Source organism: Ceratotherium simum, chromosome 17 (genome assembly GCF_057802395.1).
Source record: "Ceratotherium simum simum isolate JZ-2026a chromosome 17, ASM5780239v1, whole genome shotgun sequence".
NCBI classification, from domain to species: Eukaryota; Metazoa; Chordata; class Mammalia; order Perissodactyla; family Rhinocerotidae; genus Ceratotherium; species Ceratotherium simum.
The window spans coordinates 19,264,461-19,285,366 of record NC_141916.1 but is presented as its reverse complement, the minus strand read 5'-3'; the positions used below and the strand labels follow the sequence as shown (position 1 = coordinate 19,285,366).

The following is a 20,906-nucleotide window of genomic DNA, read 5'->3' as shown; positions in this document are numbered from 1 at the left end:
AGGCTCCCAAAGCTCCCTAGAGTGTATGTCTCCAGCGGCAGCGGCCTGCCACCCCCAACGTCCCCTGTCCTCCACATACAGCCAGCCAGCCACTTGATAAAAGTTCTCTGATCCAAGAACCAGGACTAAGCCCACCTAGAGGGACATAGTGCCTTGGCCCTGGCTGCTCCCACCCGCCTCCACCCTATGCTCGCCTCAGCTGTCTTGGCATCACGCTGGAGCTTGTCCAGTTTGCCTTCATTGGTGCTGAGGAAGTTCCGAAGGACGCTGTTGTCATGTATGCTGCACTCCCGCCGAATCAGCTCCATGCCCCGGCCCAACTCCTTCACATCTAGCAGCACGTTCTCCAGGGACACTGTGGTCACCAGAGCCTGGGCTGAGGCCCGCCCAGGGTCCAACATGCCCACCTCCCAGCCCAGGGCTACAGTGGACTCTGGCCCTCCCCCTCTGCACGGCTCACTCAGGTGGTCACACTGCTGCTTCCTGAGCCACCCACATTGACAGAGGGGCACAGTAAGCTAACCAGGCTCTCACAGGGGCAAAGGAAAAGGAATGAAGGTTGTGAGCTCATGACCCCAAAGAGCAAGGTAGCAAAGGAAGGCAAGCCAGAGAGATTGCTGGTCTCCAAACACAGCTGCCTCAGGCCTGCCCGTTTCCACGAGGCGGGCAGAAATAACAGCTACCTTATGTCTGTGGGGGCCTTTATGGTTTTTCTAAGCACTTCACATACATCATAGAGAAATGCAGTCTCTGGGGCCAGCCTGAGGGAGTTGGGAGTAAGGAGCCACTGCTGCCCTTCCTCTTCCTGCTCCCACTGCACCCAGGTGGGAAGGGCTGGGTTGGGCCTCGTGCCTGCAGGAAGGCTCCCTCTGAGGTGGCCCCTGCCCATGGCCCCAGCGGAAAGCTTTGAAGTGGTCAGAAAGAAGATAACAAGAGCCAGAAACGAAGGGACCCAAGTGTTCCCTCTGCTCATAGCTTTCTAGGATTGTTCTGGGCTGGACACGAGGGCAGGCTCGCTGGGCCAGGCTGCCCTCACCTGCTGCTGCCTTCTCCACAAAGTGCAGCTCGTGCCAGAAAGTAGCCAGGTCAGGGTATTTCTCCTTCACCGTCAAGGCAATGAAATGCAGCAGTGTCATCTTCCTGTCGGTGGACTTGGTGTCCAGCAGCTGGGAGAGGGGGTCAGGGGGCAATGTGAGAGGGGTGAACACCTTGGTTCCACAGCCGCTGTCCCTCAGGCTTCCTGGCCCATGTTGCCCCCGCCATCTTACCAGATCCAGGCTCTGGAGCTTGAAGCCGTACACAGCTCCCCGCTTGCTGCTGTTCATGTAATTCCCCAGAGCAAGTATGATCTGCCCAAAAGGTACATGGTAGGAGGTCAGGCCAAGCCCTGAGGGCTCCTTCCTCCTCTCTGTGTGGCCCCAGGCCCCCACCCAGCACCTGGGAACCACCAGCACCCCCATCCACAACCTCTCCCCACCTCCAACATCTGCTTCAGCTTCTGTGAGGACTTGACAGAGGCGGAGGCTGCAATGATGGCATTGAGTTGCTGAAAGGCAAGATGAAGAGCTGAGTAACCCCACGCCGAGATGGGGCAAAGTGAGTGAGGGGCTGGAAGGACTGGTAGGGCAGGGAGGTGACTAGCATGCGGAGGGGTAGCTGCAGACAACCGTGATTTGGGTGGAGGCTGTACCGGTGTGAGCATCTGCAGGTTGTCCTGGAAGTTGCCCAGGAAGGCCATGCCAGCCATTCGCTGGGTCAGCCGCTCCACCTTGCTGAAGAGCAGCATGAAGCGGTCCTCGGCCGCCAGCTCCTCGAGGGGCTGCCGCTCCCGCTCATACTGCCGCAGCAGCTTCACCTCGGCCTCTGTGGGCAGGAAGCGCATCAGGCACTCCACGAAATCCACTGGTAGTGTCTGTAGGTCAAACCTGCATAGGAGGGAGGAACCACCTCAGGTCTCTCATTTGTCCATGTTATCCATCATCCCTTTATCCTCCAGCTCCTAGAAGGACTGAGGGTGGGAGCTGTGAGCAGGATACAGCCAGAGGCAGAAGACTTGTTGCCTCATCTGTCATAGCACTAGTAACAGTCCTAGGGGAACAATCTATGCCCTGTTTAAAAACCCTTCAATGTCTTTCCTCTGTTCCTAGGGAGAAATCAACACCTGAGCCTGCCTTAGGAAGCCCAGCCTGCAAGACTTCTGCTCCCCTCCCTACCCTGTCTCTCCTACTCCCTTCCTTACACTAAAGCCACAGCCAATTTTCAGTATCTAGGACACCATGCTTCTCCCTCCAGACCCTGAACTGCACTTTATTTTTTTGTGAGGACGATTGGCCCTGAGCTAACATGCGTCACCAGTCCTCCTCTTTGCTTGAGGAAGAGTGGCTCTGAGCTGACATCTGTGCTAATCTTCCTCCATTTTGTATATGGGACGCCGCCACAGCTGGCTTGAGGAGTGGTGTGTAGGTCTGCACCCAGGATCCAAACCCACGAACCCTGGGTCACCGAAGCAGAGCGCTCAAACTTTACCACTACACCACCGGGCCAGCCCCCTGAACTGCACTTTAAATAAATACTTCCTTCAGGTCACAGGCAAGACATTGCCTCCTCTGGGAAGCCTTCCCTGATCACCAAGCTCAGCAACCTGGCCTTCCCTGTTCCAAAGCTGCCTATATCTCCGCCACATTGGTGGTTATCACCCAGTGTTACTGGACTATTCCCACTAGACTGGGAGCTCCTTGAGTGAAGGTCTGGGCTGAATCCCCAGCACCCACACAGTGCCTGCAAGAGCATGGAAGCAGTAAGTTCTGGCCAAGCCAGTGGATAACTGAGGCGTGTGAGGCAGTTCTGTCGATGCTCTAGAATCGAGGGAAGGCCAGGATCCTACATGGAGAATTAGGTTGCCCACTGGTTAGGAACCAGGGCCAGGTCAGTGGGAGCCTCACGTGTGGATAGCCCTGCAAATCTCCTCAGCTGAGCGGCCAGCCTTGCGTAGGGTGATGGCCAGGTTCTTGGCACGATTGGCTTCCAACAGGGTCACTTTGCTGGCAGCCTTTTGCGCTGTCTTGTTCTTGGAGCAGATGAGGTCGAGGGCAGGGCCCTGGGCTTTCGTCTTGAACAGTTCTTCAAACTTGTCCAGGTCCAGGTCCTGGCAGGAGATGACGAGAAGGGAAAAGGCTGTGGTCTCATACTACTAGAGGACCCCCTGGCAGCATGACCAGCATCGGCTCATCTCTAGTTCATGGAGGGCTGAGTCTGAGGGCTTTTCCAAGGCCAGGAGATCTGGCTACAAGGGCAACCTGGACCCCAGCCCCCAACCCCACCCCTCAGTTCCCCAGGCCCTGCTACCTCCAAGATCTTCTCATCATCAAGTTCGCTGAAGACGGTGCCACTGATCTGGTTGGGTTTCAGTGCTGTCCAGTTGAAGACAGGCAGCCGGAACTTGGTCTTGATAGGTTTCTTGATGCGAATGGCTGGTTTGGAAGGAGGATCAGTGAGGCAGGGGCCAAGGACACACTCCCTTGGCCCCACTAGCACAGCCCAGAGCCCTGAGAACACTCACCTGACAGGCCTACTGTCAACACCACAGAGGGAGCAGCGCCAGGGAGAGGTGGGGCTGGGGGACACTTGTCTGGAGGAAGAAAGGCATAGTGACCTAGGGGCCAAGAGACTCTTCAGAGTTGCCTCCCCTCTGCCCGCCCCACCTGTCCTTAAAGAATCTCAGAGTAGGAAGTTGCATGAACTCCCTGCCTGAGTGGCTCCCAGGGGGCCTAACTCTGACAGGGGCAGGTCTTGCTAGTCTCTGACCCACTCACTCCTGCTTTCGTCTAAGCCCTCTCCTCGGCTGTCTTCAGAGGGATCAAGAGCAGCATCTTTATGCTCCTTAAAACAGATCCATGTCTGCCCTTAGACATCCCTTGCCTAATAACTTGAGCCTTCCTCAGATTTTAGCCCTCCCTCAGCCCTCTCCCACCTGACTTTATATCCTTCCAGCCACATCCCCAGTTTCTCCCTGAGGAATACACTGCTGACTGGGGTTTTGGTTTGGCCCCACAATGAGGCTACCTCTCCCAGCTCCCAGGGTCCTGCTTACCTGGTAATGGGGGAGCTGGGGGGGGCAAGGGAGGAGCCGGTGGTGGAGGCAGAGGTAGGGCCTCCTCAGGGGGCGGGGCTGGAGCCAAGAGGTCCAGGTCGGAGGGTGGCATGCCCTCACTCAGCTCCGCAGGGCCTATCCGGGCCAGAGCCTCGCTGCCCACTGACTCCAGGCCCCGGGCACTGGGCTCCAAGTGGCATCGGCGCTGGAAGGCCTCCTCCTTCTCTTTAATGAGCCGCCGCAGAGTGTGTACCTGGTGGCTCGTGTTCTCGTAAGTCTCCTATCAGGCAGACAGCACAATTAAGGAGAGTGGGCTGAAGGCGCAGCAGTCATTGCCCCTAGGAAGAAGCCTTCATACCCAAGGGTCTCTCAACTAGGGTTTCTGGGAGGGTTATGAGACAGAGAGTGGCAGAAACCAAAGTGGGGACCAGGCAAAGCTGGAATGCAGCAGAACAAAAGAGGTGAGCAGAAGAGCTGGCCTGCCCAGCTGGAGCTCTGAAATGTCCTTCCTCTCTGCTTCAGCCTTAGTCTCACTGGTCTCTCAGGGCACAGGCAGAAGGCTGCCCCTGGAAAACCCCCTTGATCCACCAGCAGCCTACTAGGGCCGCTGTCAGCCCTCTGTACTTGGGACTGCTCTCATTATAGCCTTGTATAATCACTCAATTGGAAGCCCCCTAAGGACAAGACCCTGCCTTAGCCAGCTCTGTATCCTCCATACTCCCAATACAGTGCTTCAGACTGTTAGCAGGGGCTCCACAGATATATATTGAGCTCAACAGAGTAAGCATAATTGTATTCCATGGAAGAAAAGGTAAGTTGGGGGAGGATTTTACAATTAACAGAAAGTTAGGTGAGGGAGAGAGAAGACACTGAAATATGAGGATCCCCTGCTCTCTCAATTTAGGATACCTGGTGGATATCCTAATAAATAGTTCCGAGTACCTGGGCTACTCCAGGCATGCTCATTACGCAGGGCAGGGGGTGGCACGTGGAGGTGCAGGGGAGGGAAAAGCAATTGGACAGGCTGGTAGGAGGAGGCCTGGACTCCAGAGGTGCCTGCAGATGCCCCATCTGCTCCCACCCTCTTCTGCGTGTGTCTAGACCACTCTGGCTTCAGCTTCCCTCTCCAACTAAAAAATGGGGTGTAATCATCGGGCTACCCTCATCTGAGTGCCTCAAGGGTGAATCAAGATCTGGATTCATGAGGACTTGCCATAACTCAGGAAAGAAAGCAAGATCCCCAGGCGCCCAGTACCAGTCAGGGACTCCATTCCCCAATTACTTGGTACCTTGATACTCTCCAGTTCCTTCTCCCGCTGCAGCAGCTGTTTCTCTAGCTCTGCCACACGCATCATATTCTCATTCTCTAGGTCCAGAAGCTTCTCTGTGAGCTGCAACATGGGAAAGGCAGGTTCAGCTCAGGGCTGGCCCTAAAGCCTGGGCACTCAGCATAGCCTGAACCCGTCAGGCCCCAGGCCCCAAAGGCAGCTTGGCCTTGTGGCTTCCCTACATCACTCCTGTGGGCCCAGGGCCTGAGATCAATTGAAATAGATACAAGACAAATGACCACCTCTGACTCTCTCGAGCCTGAGGCCACCTCACGCCTAGCCATGGAGGTCAGTGTGTGTTCTGATCTATGGATGATCCGGTGCCTCAGCCAGAGCGGAGCATGCTCTAGAGAGCCTTGGTGGGTTCTAAGGCTTCCCTCAGGCTCACTCTGGAGGCAAGTGGGTCAGTTTAGGATTCCTGGAACTCAGATGTCCTCATCCTCTCCCCACCCTCAACAGTGGTTCTGGCAGCAAAGGAAGATCACTTACATGGGACACATGCTCCTCCAGCTCCTCCACCTTCTCCAGGGCCACATTCTTGGTCTCGGCATCCTCCAACAAACCCCCCACATCAAACACGTTGTCCAGGTATGCCTGGATCTGCACCTGCAGCTTCTCGCTCTCTGTGTGCCTTGACTTCTGGGGAAAAGCAGAGAGGGTAGTAGTTGGGGGGCCTCCTGAGAAAGACTTAGTCCTCATCACCCTCCACGACCACTTCCTTGAGCACAAGATCCAGGGAGTTCCCACTATGGCTGTGCCAGATTCTCGCCCCATGGAGCTGCCTGACTGGGGAGCCCTCTGCAGGAGGCCTGAGTCCCAGGCAATAAAGACAGGTAAGCTTCCAGGAGCATCGAAGACTAGGCTCTTGTGAAAGAAAAACCCTTTGTGCTATGGCTAAGCTGGTCCTCTAGGACTCTAGCCCAGCTCACCTGCAGGAACTCCTCCAGCCCCAGCTTGGTAAATTCATACTGCAGGTGGACCCGGAAGTTCATATCCTCCACCGAATGCACCACGATGTTGATAAACTGCATGCAGGCCACCTGGAGAAGCAGCAGCCCAGAGGGGCAGAGACAGGCAGGGCAAGGAGAGACCCAAGAGACAAGGAGGGTAGGCAGCTGTTAGAACCATCATCACCAGGTGGATAATCAAAAAGAGTGAATTAAAATAATTAAGTCTTTCTGGGAGCAATAAGAGTATTTTAACTTAAAAAAATGTTAAACTTAATATTCAGTGTATGAAGACAAGTAAATTACATGAGAAATAGATGTAAATGAAGATACAGCTCTCTAATTTCTTCTGCACATCAGCAGGTATTTCTTGAGACAGCTCTACTTAGTTGAAGACTCTACACTAAAGGGAAGAGAAGCTGGAGGAAGAGTTTGGGAAAACGAAAGTAGCTCAGAGAGGACCCAAATCAGGGATGGTAAGGCCACAAAAAGGGGGAAAGGAGGTAGATCTGAGACACACAAATGACATTGTCCTCAAGTTTCTAAAAGCTCTCCGGGGTGGGCATGTGGACAAGGAGCATTTATGGAGTAGAGACAATCATTCTAGGTTCTATACAGAATATCAGAATACGCTGTCTGCCTGGTCCCTGTTCTCAAGGAGCATGTGGCCCTGCTGGGCATGTGCCTGACCCAGGCCCAGTTCCTCACCATGAAGTCGATGTTGCTGTCCTCATTCCGGAAATACTCCATCAGCTTCTCAAAGCGGTGCAGCTCCTTGCATACCTGAACATGCAAACTTTCTCAGTAAAAAGATCTGTCCCAGGCAGAACCCAAGCCCCTGAGCCCTGGCTCCCAGGAACATCACAGCAAAGGGACTGGTTCAGACCAAGTTTAACCACAACTCGCTATGCGATGGGCCATTCAGGACACAACAGAAGAAACCCTGGGACCTGACATGGGCCCTGGGTCCCTGGTCCCCCACCAACTTGCTGAGGGAGCTCAGTAAAGCCTGTGCTCTTAGTCTGGGCTTTAAGTGCTTCTGAGGATAGGCCAAGAAGAAACACAGGGGTCTGGTGTTGCCGAGTTATTGAAGGAAGGAGGGAGGTTGGAGGCCGTGGCTCAGGCAGGAGGCTGAGGTCCTAGTAAGGATGCAGGAGAAAGGCCAACGTGCAGGAAAGCCCCTGTGCTGAGGGGGATCCAGAGACCCCTCTGAGACTCTGGCTTCAAGGAGGAAAAGCCATTTCCTGGCTTGAACAATGGATGCTAGGGAAGAGGTCCAAAGAGGAGGAAGGGGTGGAACTAGCAGCTGCGGCTGGATGTCGAGGAATCCTATGTTCAAGCAGATGGGGGTTTCAGAGCCAGGCCCAGAGGCTGGGGAAATTCCAAGTAGGAGCTCCCTCTCCCCTCACCAATAACAGCCAACAACCCAGGAGGATCCTTGCTTGCCTTCTCCTCCCACTGCAAACACATCTGCCTTGGGTGCTACCAGTGGGTTCACTGCCTCAGAACCACCCGGGGAGCCTGTTAAAGCACAAACACCTAGGCATCCCAGGGGTCTGCACATTTAACAAGCTCTTCAGGTATTCTAATGCCTGACTAGGTTAGGACCCCTGGACGATAGCCCTCAGCTATCTGAGGGCATCCTGATCTAGCCAATCAGGAGCTTTCCTGGCACAAGATCTGGTAAGACTGAAGTTCTGGTTTTGGTAAAAAAAAAAAATGGCAGGGGGGGCAGGCTTAGCTAAAGCACTGGGATGTTAAATCACTGGGATGTGTGAGATCGCAGGAAAGGTGCTCACCTACCTGGCTCCCACCTCCTCCCCACCAAATACACACACACACACATGAATGCAGGAGACTGACCTCTTTGAAATTGTCAAAGGCAGCAAGAATGATTTCGTGACCTCCCCGCACCAAACACACGGCTGCCAGGAGCTCCAAGACAAGGGCTTTGGTCCTAAGGGGTGAAGAAGGAAGATTAACACCCTAGCTCCCCACCCTGGCCACCACAGCTCACTTCCACAACTGGGTGACTCCTTTCAGAGAGTAGAGACAGCCTCGGTGGTGAGAGGAGAGAGTGGGTTTGGGAAAGAGGCAGTGGCAGGAAGGCCTGCTCCCTCACCAAGCTGTGCAGACCAGAGGGAAGCCAGGGATACTTCTCCTCCAGCAGAGGTGAGAGAGCCAAACCAAGGCACTGACCCAGGCCACAGGACCCCAAGGCCAAGCAGGGCTTCTTATCTGGGATGAGTGGAGCCCGGATCTCCAGAACCTGGGGCAGAATGGGGAGGAAAGGGGAGGGAAGGGACTCACCTTGGATTCTTGTTGTTGAGACTGAGCGCAATTTCGTTGACAGCATGGGGGTGGGACATGACCAGGTTGAATCCATACTGTAGCAAGGGAAAGGACAGACGGAGGGGAGACCTTGCTGGTGAGGAAGGCAGATCCCAGCCCGATCTCCTTGACTGCAGGCCCACCAGCACACTTGTCTTCTATAAGCTGATGCCCTCCTAGCTCTCCTGGTTTGGCAGGTGAGGCAGAAGAGGCAGAGGAGCCATGGCTAGTGCTGCCCCCTTACCTGATAGTTCATGATGGCTCTGAGACAGAGAATACAGACATGGACATCATCCTTCTGGCTCACGAGGCGGGAGTTCTTCAGGGCCCTGCGCCCAGGGAGAGTGCTATACCTGGGGGAGAGGGGGGCTGCTGGTGAAGGGTCCAGGAGTGCTCACATCACCCAGAGAGCAGGATGCCCCTGAGCAGCAGCAGAAAAGTGGGAAAGTGGCCTTGCACCACCAGCCCAGAGAGAGAGGGTGCAGGAGGCAGGGTGCTCAGCTGTTTCACCTCCTTGGAACAGGTCTTTGTCAGTAAGTACCCAGGATCCCAGCTTTATAATAAGCGCCCAAACCATCCTCAGCCCAGAGATCCTCCAAAATACAACAGTAGATGTGCAGGCCTTCCTAGTCCTTGAGATGAGTCCAGGGAGACATTCGTTTGGGTCTTCCCTCCTCCTCCTTCCAGTTGCTGCATCTTCCACATATTCCCTGGGGCACGAGCATGTTGGCTCCTATCCTAGTTCTATATCCCAGAAAAGGCAGAGCAGACCCCAAAGGCTTTAGGAGAGCCAGGGGCTACATCTGGTTTGCAGTCCCCCAGTGATGTTTCATGAAAGAAAGAGGAAACACAAATGGTGTCTGCTCATGCATAACTAGGATGAGGAGCGGTGTCAGGGGGATAAAACCCAAAGGAGACGAGGAGAAAAGCATGGCCATGGGAGATGAGACCACAGGAAGGGCCACAGGAGCCAGAGGAAAGCCTCCCAGGGTAGGAGGGGCTCTGAGAAGTCAACTGGTCCATCCACCTGCCTCCGGGCAGGACGGCTCTTAAGATACTGCAGACAAATGAACACGTGGCAGCCTCGAAGGGAAAAGGCCTAAAGGGAGAAGTGAAGGGAAGGCGAGCAGCGGGCAGGCTGGGTGGGAGCTGGTCTCCGAGCAGCTGATGGGGCAAAGTGGAGATCCAGAGGGACACAGACATGAGGGCAGGAGCTGGATCACTCGGTGAAGACCAAAGAGCTGGGTGAGAACAAGCCCTGCCCGAGAGGCTGGGAGGAATGGCAGAGTGAGAATAAGAAATGGAGGGGCCCCCAGAGAGGGGGTGAGGAGAGGGGAAAGCTGGAACCCCAGATGGGGTGGGCACAGCCGAGGTGATGTACTTACCCAGGACAGATCGCTGGGCAGAGTCAAGGAGACAGAGAAGACAGACCAGAGACAGACTGGCAGGCAGAGGGCAAGAGAGCTGAGCCTGGAAGCAAGAGTGGAGGGAGGAGCATGAGCACTCAGCGCTGTTACCCAAGGCCTGGACTGGGGCTAGGATGGGAGGCAGCGGGCAGAGCGAGAGCACATACCGGAGCACAGACTGGCGCGCGGAGCGAGCGAGGCTGTTGGTGAAGGGGGCTGACAGGGCGCTGGGTGGCTGCAGGTCCTCGATGGACCTGCTCCAGGACCGGAGCTTGTCAAATGCACCATCGTCACCACTCTCCAGACCCTCAAAGTCAAACCTGGAGCAGGAAAGGACACACAAGCGCACACACAGGAGAAATTCAGTGCCAAGCCCCCTGGCAAGCCCGCTCCTGCCCTTTAGACCTCGAGGACAACAAGCAAGGGCAGCAAGAAGAGAAAGCAGAACTGGGCAGCAGAGACCCAACCCTGGTCGGGAGAGCCACCGACACAGGACAAGGGCAGAGCAGGCACAGGCAGCAACCAGGAGGGAGATCTGAGAAGACGGGAATGCTGACGGAGGCCAGCTACTGCTCCCACTGGCCAGGCGATTCCAGGAGTGACCTCTCCATGGACCCACAGGGATGCAGGGAGCTGGTAGTCCTCCTGCACTCTCAGCCTTAGGTGGGACATCTCAGAGAAGCTGTGGCTCCCCATGGAGAATCTGCCCCATGGAGGGTAGTGGAGAACAGGCCAACTACAAGTCTTGCTAGTTGCCAAATGGCAGTAGCCAAAGGGGGCCTCTCAGTGCCCTGCGGGGATGCGGTCAATTCTGGATTGGGCTCATGAGGGCAGGTCTGACTGGAAGAGAATGGGTGTCCTGGCAAACCCAGAGAGGGACAGTCCTCTATGCTCAGGAGGAGCACCACGGTCCCATCCTAGCACTGGGTTTTAATGACTGGGTTTTCTGTGGTTCTACTTGAGGCTTCTAGGTTTTTCTGGTATAGAGGCTCCTTCAGCTTCCCTAGTGGAAGAAATCACACGTCAACAGTGTAGACTGGGGTCCTTAGTCCATAGGAGTCCCAGGATTCTGTAGGGGGTCCCAACACCTTAGGAGTTGGGATGGTTTCTCTGTTTGTCACTTTTTGCACCTAGGACCAGATATCTCCCACCATCAGCAGTTTGTGAGTGTGGCCAGGGCAAGGAGGACAGCTCAAGATCACAAACCCACGGGGCCTTCTCCCTTACATATCCCCACATCGGGATATACCCGCTCTGAGAAACAAGGCCCACTCCTCTTTCCTGTCCACTTCCCCCCGTAGGTCACTAAGGACTGGGCAAGCATCTCCCACAGTCTCTTGCCCACAAGGAGGCTTCTGCTCGGACATGCACAGCCCTGGGGTCAAAGGCACAGAGGCTGAGGCTTTCTGAAATAGGAAGTGATTATCTGCAGATGCCTGAATGTTCCAAAGGAAGCAGGAGCAGGCTTCAGAGTCCTGAGGATCAGATCTTTAATGGGACTCTCAAGTAGACATCAGAGGAGTCTCGCTGACAGGGAAACAGCTTGCCAGTGGCTTCCCTCCATCAATAATAGTATCCCTAGCACTGGTACATGCAGTTTACAAATAAATGCCTTCACGCAAACTCTATTTGGCTTCACCCTTTTCCTCTCAACTCTTCCCCAAAACACACACTCTCTCCCCTCCATCCCCTGCTTGAGTGTTTCTCTTAAAAACAGAGTCAAAGGCACTGCGCTGGACACTACAAAACTGAGGTTCCAGTGTATTTTGGTTTAGAGCAGCTGGGATTTGTTTGCTTTTCAAATGAGGTAGGCTTATTTGGAAAAATGAAATACATCTTTTTACTATAAAAGCTCTGAATTTTAAAAAAATCACTTCAGCAAATGTTTTTCATTTCTTTCTATAAAAAGAGTGGTTTTTAAAGGGATAGGAGGATCACGAGGCACGACATCTACAGGGACGTGCATGGGGAGTGGGCCACTCTTGGTCTTAACAGGGGATGACCCAGAAAAGGTGACAGAGAGGCCAAACCTAGGAGAGGCGTTAGTTCACACACCTAAGGAGATGAGACTGAAGACCTGCTGGACAAAGAAGAACGGCCAGGGGGCAAGGACAGTAGAAAGAAAAGTGAAAGTCAAGGCTAGGGCTGAGTCCTGAGACTGGGGAGTTCCCCAGGACTCCGGACCTTCAGTGCTAAAACTGGGGAAATTCATGGGCAAACCAGGACAACTGGTCACCCTAGGGCTGACTTAAGTCTTGGGTATAAATCTGAGTGTGTTGGCCATCTCGTGAATGATCTATACTCCCTCTTTCCATAGAGTCAGGTAATTATGGTAGGGACACCACCTTGAATACTAATAATTAACAAGTAAGCAGCTACCACAGTACAGACTTAGTACGTTCCAAACACTACCAAGTGCTTTACACACATTATCATCTAATCCTTACAACAGCCCTGGATCCCCTTTTATATAAGAGGATGCAAACTTGCCTGAGGTCGCACAGACAGTAAAGAACAGAACTGAGACCCACAGCCAGCTTGTCATATTAAAGCCCACGTTCTTTCCACTACCCTACACTGCCTTCTCATCTGGCTGCCTCCAAGCCCCCAAGCTGCTTGACCCAGTCTCCAGAATGCTTCATTTTCAGTCTGGGTCAAAGGTCATGCTCACTGCTCCTGGGGCTCTTCAGCAATGACCTGGAGTAACCGTTTCATATCTGGAGACCCAAAGGAGCTTCTTGAAGATTCAACTCTCCAAAGGCAAATGAATCCCACCAGGCATCTCTCCCAGAAGCCAGGACACTTCCTTGGACTGCTCCCAGCTGGGAGTCTGGATCCTTTGAGTTCTGATTCTGAGCTCCCTTTCCCTTTCTCTCTCCTCCTGCTCCCCAAAATGCACCTTCTACTCCAGCCACCTGGCATTCCTCACTGATCCCAGACATCCCCTTGGCTCCCTGTCCACTCCCACACCACTACCTGGGCTCCTCCCTCCTGGCCTGGGATTCCCATTCCCATCTTCACTATTGCAATCTCACCCTTTCTCATCAAATCAGAATGGGACTGTGTACTCACTCACTGGTCCCCAACCCTAGCCCCAAGGTGGTACTCACATGACAGAACATTGGGCAAAGGACAGGTAATCCACCAGCACGTCCAGGCCTTTGTTTTCATCATTCAGAAATTCCCGTACCCACCTGCAGATAAAGGAAACATAGTGGAGGGGTCTGCTAAGTGGGTTGAGGGGGAAGCGAGTGAGGGGCCTATGACCCAACAACACCCTCTCCTAGATCCTCTGGAACTTAGCACCAGGCTGGGAAAATTCTGAAGATCAAAATCCGTGGCAGACCCATCCATAATCATATCACTGGCCTGGACCTCCCTTAGGTAGAGAGCCAGGGATGGGGAAAGGTACAGGCCTTCCAATACCACATCAGCCAAACAAGCTTTCTGGAATCCTCTCCTAAAGGGCCAAGGCCCTGGCTCAATCATTTTCTGTTTCCTTGGTGTCTAGCACAAGGCTGGGCTCACTGTCCTTGCGCAATGTTTGACGGAAGAATTAGGGGATTATCAAGAGCATTTACCGCAGCCCTTGTGCAAAGCTGTGCCTGACAGAGGCCAGCAGGTCCCCAATTTGACCAAAGTCTGTCAAAAGACAGGCAGGAAAGGTCAGAGAGCTCTGAAACCAAGGCATGTTGGGCCAAAGGGCTCTCCACCAAGTTCAAGAAAAGGTATTTTGGGACATAGTGAGCAAAGAGAGATACGTGGGAGTTCTCTGTTTGGTCGGGGTGAGTTTGGCAGAACAGGAAAAGGATGGGGGAACAGTCAGGAATTCAAGTAATTCCAGAATAGCTATAACCACTCAGAGCCAGACTGAGGACTCAGGCGCCTTCAGCCAGGGAGGCAGGAGGCTGGACTGCAGGCACCCTAAAGACAATGGGCCAGGGTATTTCTGCCCTTCTGCCTTCAGGCCTTTTAGGCTGAGATAACCCGGGAAGGAAAGTGAAGAGCGAGTCCCAGGAGGACTATTAGAGGACAGGTTCATTCCCAGCACAGAGACATGAAACTCTGGGGTTGAAACCCTGACTCTCCTGAGTGCTCTGCTCCCTCGGAACGTCCAGGGGTCTATATACACCAGCTGCGCCAAACAGCCCCGCAGGGCCGCCTCGCCCCCACATCTGGAACACCAGTGCCATGTTTGCCGGCCACACCCCGGGCTACAGAGAGAGGCTGGGCCGGAACACCAGGCCCGGCTGCGATCTGGCAGCAGGCTCCGGCTGTGGCTGACTGACACCAGAGCTGCCTGAAGTTAGCTTCCTCTCTGGGGGCCGACAGGCCTCCCATTTCCTGTCTGTCTGCGCTCCAGCTCCCCACCCCCTTCTCATTTCCTGTCTGAGTCTACACTGCTATTTTCGGGATCTTGACACTGTGAGGAGAGGTTAAAGGGCACTTAGGCAAGGCCGAGAAACCAATACAAATCAGGGAGAGGAGGAGCTAGAGAAGCTCTGGAATCCCACTTCCCAGCCCGCTGCTCCAGGGCCTGAGATCCCATTTGGCTGCCCCTGCACACCCAGGTTCTGCAGGCCCTGGGGCCCATCAGGCTGTGGCGGAAGCAGGATCCTTCTCCCCGCACTTTGCCCTGGGCTCCTACCACCCTGGAGCACCCACACCCTAGCCTGATGGCCTGACAAACTCTCCTGCCCAGAAATCCGGAAAGGATCCTGGCCCTCCCACGTAACTCTACCCAGAGAAGCCACAGTTCAGATGACAGGAGCTCCTAAAATGCCAGACACTAAGCTGCTCCCTGGGAACCAAGGGCCAGGTCCAGACCTCTAACTTGTGTGCCAACTGCCAAGAGGCCTTGGGCCTGGGAACCATGCTGCTCTAGGCCCAGTGCTTGGCCAGTGGCCAGAGGGGCAGGCACCAGGTAGAAGGGGCGGGCAGAGGGAACTGTCACACACCGCTCTGTGGCCCCCTCCCTAGAAGACCCCCTCCTCATGCAGGAAGACCTAATAAGGAAGACAGGAGGGCCTGAGAGAGAGGAAAAGAGGGAAGGAAGGCCCTGTAGGGGAGTGCAGGGTGGTCCTGGTATTTGGACCTGTCATCTGGGTCACTCTTGTCCTCACACACAGAGTCGCTGATGAGGCCCTGCCGGGTTTTCCTTCTGTGAGGATTCACCAAATAAAGCTGGAGACTTAGTCACATACTTCCTAGCGGGTCAGCTTTCAATGTCTGGTTCACAAATGAAGTGTGGAAGCCAACTCTGGCCACCAAGTACAGCTACTGAGGCCAGGAACTGTCCCTTTCCTGTTCTCTCCTATGCCACTTCCCCTGTGACTGCTGCTGCCACAGCTGGCTACACACACAGGTATAAGAGCCCTGGGGAGGCTCAGCCCAGGGGGGTGGACAAGTGGGCGGCTGCCACGGATGGTGGAGGAGGCAGATGATGTCATTTGGCTTTTTCTACCCCTGCTCTCAGGAAGCCCAGGACCCTGGGGCTGGCAACTGCCCAGCAACCCCCACCCCCACCCCAGGCTTGACTTCTCACTCGTGTAAGCTCTCAACATTCGTGCCAGGCCCTCTGTCAGGACTGCAGCCCTGCCAACAGTTCTCCATCAGGTGTTTCTCACTGTCCTTTGTGTACACACACTCTCTCTCCCTCCCTCCCTCTCTCTTGCTTTCACTACATATGCTCTGGCTGGTTACGATTCTATAAAACTGAGAACACTGCCATCTTTCACTTTACCTCACAAGTTAGCCCTCTGCCTGTTCAGCAAGTCCTCATCCCCCACTCATAGACTGGAAAAAAAAACGCATGCAGTTCCTAGGGACCCTGTCCATGGGCTGGCAGTGCCAGGGTCTGTGAATAGAGAAGACATTCAACTCCTGGCCCCACTGCCTTAGATCCTTCCTGGTGCTTTAGGAAGCTGCTTCTGCTCATGAACTAAGATTATTTTACAATCAAGCAAATAATCTTCTGGGCACCAAATAGCCCAGGAACTAGGTCTCAGCTACCCAATGCAATATGCTCCCCATCCCCAGCCTTCTCTGGGCCTCCTTGGCCCAGCCCCAGGCCACAGGCATACTCCAGTCCCAGCTGCTATGGGAATGTCTTCCACTCAAAGCCACAGGCTGAGGACCCCAGGAGAGGCCCCAAGCTTGCCAGCAGCATCCAGTCAGCAGCTGGCAGAGCTGAGGGGAAGAAAAGCCAGAAAAGGAACAGTCTGAAGCTCTGGGGAACCAAAGCCATTTAAGGGGCAACTCTGCCCCCTGGCAGGGAGATAAACAGGCAAACCATCCTCAGGGGACACCAGATCCTGAGTGGCCAGGTGAAGAGGCTCTGACGGCCAAATCTGACTCACCCGATGTGGTTGGTACGAAGTGAGATCTCCAGTTCCCTCAGCACTTTGGTTGACTCCTGCACTCTCCTCCTGAACTTCTGTAAACATGGAATTTTCTGTCACTGATGGAGAACCCCCCCAATCCCATCTTACAGTATAAACAAAAGAGGTAGTAAAGGAAAGGGAAACTATACAAGAGGGAAGGTATAGGCCTTCCCTCTGTTATTAACCAGCCACGCCAGGCCCAGAGCCTCGAAACCCAGAAATCCAACTCTCAGCGCTCAGAAGAAAAGCCCCACCCCAAGTCAAAGGATTTGCCCCAAACCCCACAGGACTATAAAGGGCAGCAAGATGGGGCCTCCCTGCCTCACACTTCACCTTCCGAGTTACGCTGGGGTCCAAGAAGCTCTGGAGTTTCTGGATATAAGTGTGAGGAGGATTCTTCACCTGGAATCGTTCCTGTAAGGGAAACACGCGTGTGTGCACACAGACACCCAGAGTCCTGAGGAGAGTGTTGAGGAAGTAGAGCACTCATGGTGGTCGATGTGAGGAGACCCAGCCTCCTAAAGTTGTGTCACCTGGCCCTTAACATCACCCAAATTGTAGCTTCCCTTCCTTGACTTACCTTCAGGTGCTTCCCATCTGTTGCGATCCTCACCCTCCTCCAATTAATGCTCCCTGAGCCTGTAAGATTTTTCTTTGTCAAAAATTATTTTAAGAGTCTGCTGCTGGGCCGGCCCCGTGGCTTAGCGGTTAAGTGCGCGCGCTCCGCTACTGGCGGCCTGGGTTCGGATCCTGGGCGTGCACCGATGCAACGCTTCTCCGGCCATGCTGAGGCCGCATTCCACATACAGCAACTGGAAGGATGTGCAACTATGACACACAACTATCTATTGGGGCTTTGAGGGGGGAAGGAGGAGGATTGGCAATAGATGTTAGCTCAGGGCCGGTCTTCCTCAGCAAAAGGAGGAGGATTAGCACGGATATTAGCTCAGGGCTGATCTTCCTCACAAAAAATAAATTAATTAATTAATTAAAAAAGAAAACTTTGAAAAAAAAAAAAGTCTGCTGCTTGCTAAGAAGATGAGGAGATTACAGAGCTGTGAACAGCACCCAAAATAAAGATACAACTGGGAAATGTTCACTGCCTAGCTAACTGATGGACGGACGTTAGGAAAGCCAAGGGGAGGGGAGCTAGGCCTTCTAGAATCCAGCGTTCTCAACCCTGAACTCGTAAGTTGGGACTGGACTGGTTTTGCAGCATTAACACAGCTCAGAGCTGGAAACACACTTTCTGCTCCGTGCCCAGGCCCCAGGCCCCAACAATCCAAAGCAGCCTCAATGCTGAAGCCTGCTTTCAGCAAGGTCTTCCCTCGATCCCCTTCCACATCGGGCACAGGACCACGCCCTCCCCATTTTGGTCCATCCCCCTCATCTGACCCAAGGGGAAACTCAGGGAAATTCTGGTCCTGTAAGGGCCTTCACAACTGAGATATATGAAGAGCTGGGGGGGTGGGGAAAGGGTCTAGAAGAACGATATGTTAGGAAATAGAACCTAAAAATAAAATGAAAGAAAAAAAGAAAGGTTTGAGAAAGAGCTGAAATTAGGTGACCTAGAAAAGACCATGAGATTATCAATTAAAGAAACTTAGTACCAAAGGGCTACTGTTCTCCAAACCCCAAGAAGGTACTCACCATGCTTACCCACTCCTCTTTTTTTTTTTGGTGAGGAAGGCTAGCCCTGAGCCAACATCTGTTGCCAATCCTCCTCTTTTTTTGCTGAGAAAGATTGGCCCTGAGCTAACATCTGTGCCCATCTTCCTCTATTTTATGTGGGACGCCTGCCACAGCATGGCTTGATAAGCAGTGCATAGGTCTGCGCCCGGGGTCAAAGCCGCGAGCCCTGGGCCGCCGAAGCAGAGCACGCAAACTTAACCACTACGCCACCAGGTCGGCCCCTCACCCACTCCTCTTAATGCAGAAGACGAGGAAACAGGCCTTCCCTAGAGAGGAAGGGACCTAGACCAACCTCTCTGAAACCTAACTCTACCTTAGGTCAAGCAGCATGACTTGGGAGGCAATGGAGCATAATAGTTAGCACAGATGGAGTCAACTGCCTGAGCCCTGGCTCCATCACTCTGGCTCCATCACCTCCCAGTGTCAGGCAAGGTGCTGAGCCTTGGGTTCTTCATCTATACAACATAACAGTGCCTTCCTCAGAGGGCTTTTGTGAAGATTTAATGAGATATTTCAGTATACGTAAAGTGCTTGGTCCCTAATAAGCATTCAATAAATGTTAGCTATCACAATATTGTTCAGTGCTTGAAAAGAAATAATAAATTTGTTCATGACAAAGCTCCATCACAAAGTGCTGTGTAAACACACTGCCTACACTCTGTGCCAGGTGCTTCCCACCTCCCAAGATGTAAGGAAGTAAAAGCTGACGCTCCTAGCCATGCAGACAGCCCTGTCTGAGTTCAGAAACTCATGACTTGTGATCTTCAAATGTGTGCAGGGGAAAGAGCCAGACTGTAGGTGTTAGTTCTCGATTCTGAGCTAAGTAATAATCTCTATATTCTCTTCCAGCTCTTAAACACTATTCATGTACAGAGAGCTTCCAGTCCTCATGTTCTGAGATTTGGGAACCGAAGACTAGAGGACTGGGGCTTCTCATTCCTAGAAGCTTGTAAATAACGAGAAAAACTCTGCTATTTGCAGAATGAGAGCTAAACAGTCCTTTGGATTCCCTGCCAGGCACAGCTCTCACGCTGGGGAATGGCAGAAAGAGGCTCTGCTGGGAAAACTACCAAACTCCTCCACAGCTGACCCTATACCCCAGACCTACACAAACCTCCTTCAGGCCACTGCCCATTGGGAAGAAATCAAGACAGCTCTTTGCAGGAGCTAAGGGGAACTTGGCCTACCAGCCCTGTGTGTTAGGAGAGTCCTCTTGGAACAGGAAGTGAGCATGGACTGAGGCCAAGTCCAGGCCAGGGTTCCCCAAGGGGCCGCAGGGTTGCAGTCAATGCCTTCGGCCCTCCTGCCTTGTCTAGCCCAAGACACAACCTCCACTCCCAGCCCTGCCCCGAACCTCATACCTGGTCACAGATCAGATCCCACTTCTTCTCATTGTCATACTGCCGCAGGAGCCGGGCCTTGTCAGGAGGCAGGTTCATGGAGCTCTGAGGAGAGAACTCGAGTCAACAGGGCTAAAAGCTCCCCCAACCCTGAGGAGAGAAAAGCTAGACTACACACACCTTTCCCCTCCTGGACCCTCGGGCTTCACCCGGACACTCTATTCACCGATAAGGAAGGTACAGAGGTAGGACAGTCCTCCTGCCTCCCCTTCAGATGTAGTTGAGTTTGGTTGAGCAACGTTTTCCAAACCATACGTTGTGGAATCAATTTAGTGAGTCAAGATTAACTTTATTTTAAATGAAAATAAATAGATTAAAATAGAATAGGAGAGAAGATATCAGAATTCATTGCAAGTAGGAAGTATAATGTTTCATGAAGCTTTTGTTTCTTTTACATTTCATATATATACATACACACACACGTAGGTCATGCTATAAAATGTGCTTAACATGGGACAGGTCAAAAAAGTTTGAAAGTCACTAGTCTAAAGCAGCAACTTGTCAATCTGCTTTTCCCCCATGGCCTGAGAGATGGGTGGCTTTCCTGCACCATGCGTGCCCATGGGTGAATCTTGAGCCACCCACAGCCTGTGTAGACGCTACAACTCTACCCCCTTTTCTCGTATCAGGATGCAAGTGAATGAGAAGGACATTGTATAAAGAAAATCACTCAAATTCTTTTAGGAAATAATTTACAAAATTTCAGTACTTTAATTATTAGTAGTAAATTACTTATGACACACACATCTCCCAATTAATTAAGACACAGTAAAATGTCCTGACCCCTTGTAGAGACACTCTAACCTAGAATATAAAAGAACAGACCAGGAGACATCTTATTTTGTTCACCACTGTTTGCTGAATGAATAAACGAATAAAAGTGTGAGTGAGTGAGCAAGTGAAGCCCAAGGCAATCGTGGACTAGCCCCACTCAGGCCAGCAGCCATGCCTTCCCTCCTTTACCCTGTCCAGCCAAGCCTCTCCTCTATGCAGTCTGGCTGCCTCTGTCGCAGTCACAGCCCTTGCTGCAGTCACAGTCAGATCACTGCACCTGCTCCCACCCCACTCCTGAGTCGAATATGATCTCCCATCTGGAGTATCACACCTGCCTGATAAGCCACGTGGCTCTCACAAATCCAGCCTCTTCCCCACACACTGCGGGCCACCTGGAGGGACTGCCTCTCCACTTTCTCTCCTTTACTTGCTGCTCTGAGCTCAGCTCTAACTCCCTCGCAACCCAAGCATGACCACTTGGTTTACCTCTGCCCACTCCTTGACATCTTATCCCTGGGGACATGAATTGTGTGTGCCCAGGGTCCTGAGGAGTCA

At 53.2% G+C, this 20,906-nt stretch overlaps 1 protein-coding gene across 4 annotated transcripts in view; it reads right to left on the bottom strand.

The window, feature by feature from the left end:
• Positions 1–20,906, bottom strand: part of FMNL3 (formin like 3) — a 54,222-nt gene that overhangs the window by 2,981 nt on the left and 30,335 nt on the right. For 2 of the 4 annotated variants that reach the window (XM_004428991.3, XM_014786421.2), the window contains exons 2-22: positions 19,539–19,622; positions 16,819–16,899; positions 16,462–16,538; positions 13,213–13,296; positions 10,270–10,422; positions 8,941–9,049; positions 8,676–8,752; positions 8,229–8,322; positions 7,074–7,148; positions 6,348–6,458; positions 5,908–6,057; positions 5,380–5,481; positions 4,091–4,370; positions 3,560–3,628; positions 3,346–3,470; positions 2,943–3,145; positions 1,691–1,925; positions 1,478–1,546; positions 1,269–1,349; positions 1,037–1,166; positions 195–355 (exon numbers count right to left, since the gene is read on the bottom strand). In XM_004428991.3, the coding sequence (XP_004429048.1) occupies positions 195–355; positions 1,037–1,166; positions 1,269–1,349; positions 1,478–1,546; positions 1,691–1,925; positions 2,943–3,145; positions 3,346–3,470; positions 3,560–3,628; positions 4,091–4,370; positions 5,380–5,481; positions 5,908–6,057; positions 6,348–6,458; positions 7,074–7,148; positions 8,229–8,322; positions 8,676–8,752; positions 8,941–9,049; positions 10,270–10,422; positions 13,213–13,296; positions 16,462–16,538; positions 16,819–16,899; positions 19,539–19,622 (2,550 nt within the window). The remainder of the gene's footprint in view (positions 1–194; positions 356–1,036; positions 1,167–1,268; positions 1,350–1,477; positions 1,547–1,690; positions 1,926–2,942; positions 3,146–3,345; positions 3,471–3,559; positions 3,629–4,090; positions 4,371–5,379; positions 5,482–5,907; positions 6,058–6,347; positions 6,459–7,073; positions 7,149–8,228; positions 8,323–8,675; positions 8,753–8,940; positions 9,050–10,269; positions 10,423–13,212; positions 13,297–16,461; positions 16,539–16,818; positions 16,900–19,538; positions 19,623–20,906) is intronic. The other 2 variants (XM_014786422.2, XM_087442435.1) reach the window with 2 other exon arrangements.